The 8,379-nt window shown below is 40.4% G+C and overlaps 1 protein-coding gene across 1 annotated transcript; it reads right to left on the bottom strand.

The window, feature by feature from the left end:
• Positions 1-420: 420 nt before the first annotated feature.
• Positions 421-3,622, bottom strand: LOC110867822 (8-hydroxygeraniol dehydrogenase). Its single transcript, XM_022116836.2, has 5 exons — positions 3,463-3,622; positions 3,198-3,311; positions 1,800-2,313; positions 826-979; positions 421-752 (listed from the first exon to the last, which is right to left on the bottom strand). Exons 1-5 carry the CDS (start codon positions 3,558-3,560, stop codon positions 550-552), a joined length of 1,083 nt encoding a protein of 360 aa, XP_021972528.1. The 5' UTR covers positions 3,561-3,622; the 3' UTR covers positions 421-549.
• Positions 3,623-8,379: the final 4,757 nt, after the last annotated feature.

The raw sequence follows: 8,379 nt of genomic DNA, 5'->3' as shown, positions 1-8,379 counted from the left end.
CTTGGTTAGTAGCGTTGATTTATCGAGTCCGTACATATAAATCCGACACGTGGATCCTTCGTTAATTCACAATTAAACAATGAATCGACCACATATTTTCTTAGTTTTAGCTTTGTGTTATTTGCGATCATTTTTCTTCTTTTGAATTTGTAAACAACTTTTCAGTTTTTTTTTCTTTTGTAACTCGAGCCATAATACTCATACATTAAGACTTGCTTATGGTTGAGGCATCCTTGTTTTTCCTCTAAGACCCTGGTTAGAATCCCACCCATTGCACTTTGGGTGAGGTCCTTTTTGGGTTACTCTCTGTGCCAACGTAAGCCCTGTTGTAAGAACGACCGTCTGACGTCTGAGCTTTTAATGAAGAGGTGTGTTGAGTCGACGTACATAATTTGACGTTCAAAAAAAAAAAAAGACTCGTGCAATAAACAAATTTCATTCATTAATCAACTGAAGAGGAACCGAGTCTTTATTCATAAAACATATAGCGACAACAATCCAACACTGACTCAAGTTCTTAAACAACAAACACAAAATTAAACAATTCACCTATGGAGCTTTGAGGGTGTTCGCCACATCAATGACAAATCGGTATCTAACATCCGATTTCAAGACGCGATCCATAGCCGTGTTCACATAGTCTATGGGAATTAGCTCAATATCTGCAGTCACGCCATGTTTTGCGGCAAAATCAAGCATCTCCTGAGTCTCCTTTAGCCCTCCCGTCGCACTTCCAGTAACGATCTTTCTCCCTATAAATCACATTTTTAGTTAAAACAAGGAAGTTGGCTCAAGAAAAGATTGTATCAAATGAAAAAAACTAACCCATAATTAAAGAATACGTAGATATCTCAATTGGCTTCTCTGGTACACCCAGAAAAACAAGCTTCCCATCTTGTTTGAGCACACTCAACAATGGTTCAATGGGGTGAGACGCAGAGACAGTGTCAATTATTCCATCCAAAGAACTTGCTGCACACTGATAACAATAAGAAACCAATTAATTAAGGGAAAATAACAATAACAATAACAATAAGAGCATTTGACTAAATCATTAACATTCATATCTATTTTTATTAATACTTCTAGAAAATCAAAACCTTTTAAAAAATTATACATTAAAAATACATACATTAAAATTTAATCTTCTTAAGAAAAAAAAAGTTTAAAACTTAAAACTATATACTAAAGCATACATGTTTGAAAAAAACATAAAATTACTAACACTAAATCTTTTAAAAGAACATTTAAAAACTTAAAATTCATAAATTTGTAAAAGAATATTAAAAAACTTAAAATTCAGAAAAAGAAAATTTATATACGTGTCGTAATGGGTTTGAGCGCCATAGTGGTAACATGCGTGAGAACTTATGCGTGAAACAAAGTAATAAATCTTTTTGTAGTGATTCACATCAAGCCACATCATGATCTACTTTTTTCAGTTAAACCATTACACACTTTTGAAGGAAAAGTTAATGAGAGTCAATCTCGTGCCTACGTGGCTCTGACGTAGCAGTCTTTTTTTTTTTCTTTTTTCACTTTTTAGTTAAACCACTGCGTATGCTCTTAAAACAACTTAGTACACGAAAGCGCAATGGTGTTAAAAACTTATGCGACATTAAAGCAATATTATTGAGTTAGTGGCTGATCTGGTAAAAGAAAAGTTCAAAGGAAAAAACCTATTTAGTCAACCTATCAATTTGATATTTTTCTCATATAATTAATCTTTCTACTCATATTAAAAAGTGTACTATCAAGTTTTCAACTACATCACAAGAATTTACTAATATCCCATGTACCTGCATTTGCTCAGGGTCTTTGCTAACAATGAAATGGTCAGCTTTAAGTCCTTGAAGCGCTTCTTGCTTCTTAGCCGAGCTGGTACTGATGACTGTAACCTCGGCTCCAAAAGCCTTGGCAAACTTGACCGCAACATGACCAAGCCCACCAAGACCAACCACACCCACCTTCATACCAGGCTTGTCTAGTCCAAAGTGTCTGAGTGGGCTATAAGTTGTGATGCCGGCACATAACAATGGTGCACCCGAATCAAGGGGCAAATTCTCGGGCCAACGCAGCACAAAATGCTCATCTGCCACCATGTGATCGGAGTAGCCACCGTATGTAAGTGTGCCATCATGGTACAGGAAACCGTAAGTTAGAATCTGTTTGGGACAGTAGCTTTCAAGATCATTGGCACAACTTTGACAAGATCCGCATGATCCCACCAAACATCCAACCCCTACAGTGTCCCCAACTTTGAATTTCTCCACCTTGGTGCCTACTTCTGTCACCACACCCACGATCTCATGCCTGCATTAATCATCATATACTTGTACCATCAAAACGAAAACTGTTGCAATTATCGCAAATTTGTATTTACGATAACTATTTTTATTGTTTGTAAATGGTTTATAGGTAGTTTTAAAAGTGGTTTGGTGGTTTCTATCAACTTGTAATTATTAGCTTGTTTAAAAATCTGAATATACACATATTCTTGTTAGCATTCTGCTATAAATTATTTTTAATCGGAATGTCGAGAAAGAAAATAAACAAAACTGTGTATTTTGTTATAGAAAGTTAAGTATTAGAATAGAATGATGTGTGCCTCATCCACATATCTAATCATTGGCTTTACTCATTAGTTACATGTTTTATTTATTTATCTTATTGTATAGTGAGTTAGTGACTTAGTGGTAGTAGTGGGTCTTTTAGATATTAACGAGAATTGGAGTTGTAGGCTATATAATTAGCCATAAAGTAATTGTTTTTAAGATTATGAATGAAAAATATGAATCGAGTCTCTTTTAAAAATTTTCAAGTTCTTTTAAGTTTCGTATTTGTTTTCTTTAGATTAATTGGTTAACGATTCAGTTCGTATAAATCGAATGATGAAACAATCATATGTTAAATAAATTATTAGTAAAGAAAAAGAAAGTAAAAAGTCAATTGCTAGTAAACACTTTTCATTTTTCTAAAAGAGTTAAATGCCATTTTAGTCGTGGTTTTGGTCATTTTGTCAGTTTAGTTCAAAGGTTTGAAACGTTGTCATTATAGTCCAAATAGTTTGAAATGTTGCCATTTTAGTCCACTAGGTTAACTTTATCCCATTTTTCTGTTAACAAGAAGGGCAATTCCGTCATTTTTCTAAACCATACCAATAAACTAAAAGAAAAGAAAAAACAATCAAAACATACCCAGGAAGAATGGGATATGTAGACATGCCCCATTCGTTCTTGGCAAAGTGGAGATCAGAATGGCAGATCCCGCAATACAAAACTTTAAACCTCACATCCTTATCACCTGTAGCCCTATAAATCATCATCAACATCAAATACCTATTAACTACTTCATCACTAGAAAAGTCTTTATCACATTATACACATGCATTAGTAGACAAATGTGATAGTGATAATAAATAAAATTATTGATAACATAAGAAAAAGGTTATGCTATACGTACCTTCGTGAGAAAGTGAGAGGAGAAAGAACTCCGGAAGTGTCTCGAGCAGCATAACCATAGGCCTTGATCGGATGCTCGGATTCAGGTGATTTCGCCATTGATAATTAATGCTTTTGGAGAGGGAGACAAATGTGTTAAACCATAAGTATTTGTCGATGGTATATATAGAGTGCAATGGAATCAATTGTACTCTAAAGTGACATAGGTGCTGGCGTAATTTAAACTTAAATTATTGAGAAATGACATAGCTGAAATTATTGAGAAATGACATATGCAGTGGGTTAGATGAAAATCAATGAATCGCTTTAATATATGATAATAATCAATTATAAAGGTAATGGAACACTTTTATTTGTATTTTTTTATTTACGTAATCAATTACAAATTATATATGATAATAATCAATCATACAAAAAATAATCCTATTCAATGAACTTTATCCGCCTTTCAATACAAAAAATAAAAATAAAACCAAAAAAGAGTAATCAAACTACTATAGTACTTTAGTTTTTTTTTTTTTTTCAAACAATTGTTTTTTTCTAATCTTGAAGAGGTATGTTCCAATTCCCTGCCTACATGGCAGGGACCACACCACTTTTTGAGCATACATGACGCCTACATCAGCAAAGCAATCCAGAAACTTCTAGAAACTTTTGGAAGATCTGCAGGTGGCACCAAAGATACTCCATCCGACAAAAAGGACAACACGTGTCACCAGTCGCAGAACGCCACATAGGCCTGCGACAAATCAGGGGGCAGAGCTGACAACGCCAGTACAAGGTTTCCAGCATGGACAAATGTAAGCGCGCCACGTGTACCACTACACCGGCCATGGCAGAGCAGACCAAGAGGATATTCCCCTTGGTCGGACAGCTGGCGCGCATCTACAGCTGGCACAGCTGCTCCTCCCTCCTTCACCCTCCGGCTATAAATAGGACCCTTCATCATTCAGGTTCGGGATCTTTGGCTCTCTATTCTCACACACAAAACACACACTGATTATTCTCCCTCGGAACAATACTTATTCTCACGCCGGAGCCTGGTTAAGAGGGAAACCCCCATATTCCCCTCTTAACGAGACTAACGGTGTTGCTGTTTTGCAGGATCCAGGTCATTTCAGCGAGTAAGAAAGGAGATTGAACCCACAGAAGAAATAACTCCATAGATTAACCTCAGCGTTAACCTGTGTTTCATCATTCAGGTTCGGGATCTTTGGCTCTCTATTCTCACACACAAAACACACACTGATTATTCTCCCTCAGAACAGTACTTATTCTCACGCCGGAGCCTTTTGCTTCACAAGGAGTTCCAACTTGTCGATACGATCGACATACTCTTTCTCCTTTTTCTCAGACGCAAGGCGCGCCTGATGGGCTTCATCTGCTAGCTCCTTCTTCTCACCAGATAATCAAACAATCGCATCGCGCTGAGATTGCATCTCAGCATTGGTGCGTTCACAAGCAGTTTCCCAATCTTTCTGCTTTTGAAGGTTAATTTGTTTCTGTTCCTCAAGCTTCTGCTCGGCATCGGCGACCCTTCATTGCAAACCCTTCTTCTCAGCATTAAATTTCTCTCTTTCCTCAGCCAACGCTCTCTTCGCATCCTCAAACTCAGCTGTCTCTTCCCCCATAGATTTCCAATCCCGGACAATTTCTTGAGCAGAAGCAAAGAAGTTAACTCTGGCGCGAACATGATCATCTAATAACTCAAAGCGATTGCGCCGCTTCTGGAACATCCTTTCAGCGGGCGGAAGTGACATAGAAAAGAAGTCATGACAGTTACCCAAATCATTCATTCGAGAACCTTGAGTAAGATTCCAGCGAGGCGCGTGCGGCAAGTCATCACAAGCAGGATTGTGAGTATCCCACGAATCAGCACGCACGTTCGTAAACTGCGGACTGCGAACCGCACCAGAAGTAGCACCACCACCACTTGAAGGGCGCTTAGTATAAATGGTCTGACGTGGAGTGGCCTCACTGGACTCCACCTCAGTCTCAAAGCCCTTACCTCTACCATCAACACCTACACCACCTGCAGTATCACCACCACCTTCACCCGCGTTCTCGGCAACAGTTTCATCTTCTTTCTTCTCCTTCTCAGAATCATCCTGAGGAGGGGTCAAGCCAATCGTCCTCGACGAAGGAGAAGCGGGGGGAGTGATCTGTGAAATATCCAACTTACGGGGTTTCTTGCCAGACTTGACTTCTGTCATAAAACAACCACAACGGTTAAAAATAACTCGATGAAACATGAAAGAAATATACAACTATAAAAACCATTACCAGGAGGGGCAGAAGCAGCAAATATCTCCTCCAAGAGGTTCCCGCGACCTCCACTAAAAACACCCATATCTATCTCAGACTCGGAAGGCGCGGGAGGGGCTTCCTTATGGAGCTTAGCTTTTTTCGCAGCAAGAAGAGCAGCAGACTGCTCATCAAGTTTCCGTTTATGATCCTCGAGAGCTTTTTTCCTCATATGCTCGGTCAATGTAGCACTGTCGTCTGGGTCAGACGCTCGAGTCTTCTCACCAACTCCTAGACCAGACAATGTATCAGAGACAACCACATAATCTAGACAAAGAAGAGTAGAAGGTCGCTTACGAGAAGTATCAGCCGTTTTGCCCTTCACTTTTTTCTCCCCTCTCACAGACTTATCAGTCTTTGCTTTCTTCCTTGTCTCCAATTGTGCAGAAGGATCAACGGGCATCTCTGCATCATCACCAACAATCTCATGAATAGGTTCATCAACACCACCCTGCGCAGTACCTGCACGCGCGCAACGAGAAGTTAGACCTTCAGGGGATTCGTCAGAACTCCCACTCGAGAGAACAACAACTTCCTCTCGAATAGGATCAACAGGGTCATCTTGATCATCTTCACCTAGGGCAACATTGGCATATTTACTGAAACTTTCATCAGATGGGTGCAAGAAACGCCACGAATTTGGCTTAGCCACGTCGGTGTCCCATCTTCTTGGATGGCCTCAACCATGGCACCAGCAGCTTTTGGGTCCAAAGCGTTTATCAAACTATAACCAACTGCAAAAGACAAAGAGATAAGAAAAAACATACATAAAACAAGATATTTCAGAAGTACCTTAAGGAAATCACATACATTTGCCTTGATAACTGTAAACAGGAACACCCAAAGGATTCTTCGGCACCCACAACAAACTCATTCCGGCACCGACTAAAGCCATCTCCTCCAATTGAGAAATAGTAGTTGCCTTGTTTGTTATTTTCTTGTACCAATCTTGGGCAGCATAATCCACTAACACATCTACCTTCGGAATCCCTTCACTCACCGACCGATAATGCATATCCGTTGGAATCACACCGCGACGAATGTAGAAGAATTTCTGCTTCCAATCGTGCAAGCTCTTCAAGGGAACAGAACAAACCGGAGAAACACCCGACCGGGCGTTGAAAAAATAAAACCCACTGGCATAAGTAACGCTGTAAAAGACGTTGAACATCTCAAACGTCGGCTCAATACGGTAGGCTCTACAAACGAACTCAAAATGAGTAATAGGCGGAAGCCCAATGGCGTTGATCTGAGAAATATGCAGCCTATAGTTCCTCAAGACAGAGGCAGTAAACTTGGTAATCGGAAGCCTAAAGTTACCCTCCCGGAAGAATGCAGCGTATAGAGTCAAGTAACCAGGAGGAGCATGCAAGGCGGTGGAACCAGCAGTCGGATATTGGGCTCCCCACTCAGGGCGAAAACCCATCCCTTGAACAAGGTTGTGGAACTCTTCCTCTTTCCACCCAATAACTGCCTGGTCAGGGCCAGGAGGAGCTTTCCCTTTATGTTTCCTCTTCCTCTAAGAAGGATTTGCACCAGACATAATGAGGACAAAGAAAGGTTAAACGAAAGAATTCAGACAAAGAAAGAAGGAAAGATGAAAGAAACGGAGAGAACCAAACTTCAAAATTTCGAAAAGTAAGGAAGAAGGAGGAAACCGCCTATTATTTATACCCATTGCATTTAATGCGAGCCCAGGAAAAGCAAGCAATAGGGGAAGGACACGTCAGAAGAGCGAGAAGACGTCACCTCTTTTTTCGTGAGCATGGGTAACAGGGCCTGACGAGATGACAGAAAGTAACTGACGGGAACTGAAAAGGCGCCTGTTCACCTCCGATAAGATAGGGACATCAGACAGTCACATCAATATCTTCCCCAAGTCAACAAAACTTATGTTAGAAGGAAACAATAACTGCCTGCGCCATGCGTCCATTTGGCTCACTTTCTACAAAAGTGCCAAAACCCATACGCCATGCGTCCATTTGGCTCACTTTCTACAAAAGTGCCAAAACCCATGCGCCATGCGTCCATTTGGCTCACTTTTTACAAAGTGCCAAAACCCATGCGCCATGCGTCCATTTGGCTCACTTTTTACAAAATTGCCAAAACCCATGCACCATGCGTCCATTTGGCTCACCTTTTACAAAGTGCCAAAACCCATGCGCCATGCGTCCATTTGGCTCACTTTTTACAAAAGTGCCAAAACTCATGCGCCATGCGTCCATTTGGCTCACTTTTTACAAAAGTGTCAAACCCATGCGCCATGCGTCCATTTGGCTCACTTTCTACAAAAGTACCAAAACCCATGCGCCATGTGTCCATTTGGCTCACTTTTTACAAAGTGCCAAAACCCATGCGCCATGCGTCCAGAATCCACTACCCTTAAATCGCCAAACTTAACGCGCCATACAAACCGCCAATAAAACCACTTCCCTTATAAGTCCAGAATCCCTCCTAGACGATCAACTCAACTAGAAGGCACACTAGAGTGGGGGGGACTTGAAGAGGTATGGTCCCAATTCCCTGCCTACATGGCAGGGACCACACCACTTTTTGAGCATACATGGCGCCTACATCAGCAAAGCAATCCAGAAGCTTCTAGAAACTTCTGGAA

Source organism: Helianthus annuus, chromosome 7 (assembly GCF_002127325.2).
Source record: "Helianthus annuus cultivar XRQ/B chromosome 7, HanXRQr2.0-SUNRISE, whole genome shotgun sequence".
Lineage (NCBI taxonomy): Eukaryota > Viridiplantae > Streptophyta > Magnoliopsida > Asterales > Asteraceae > Helianthus > Helianthus annuus.
The sequence above is the reverse complement of the archived record's forward strand: the minus strand, read 5'-3'. Positions and strand labels throughout refer to the sequence as shown.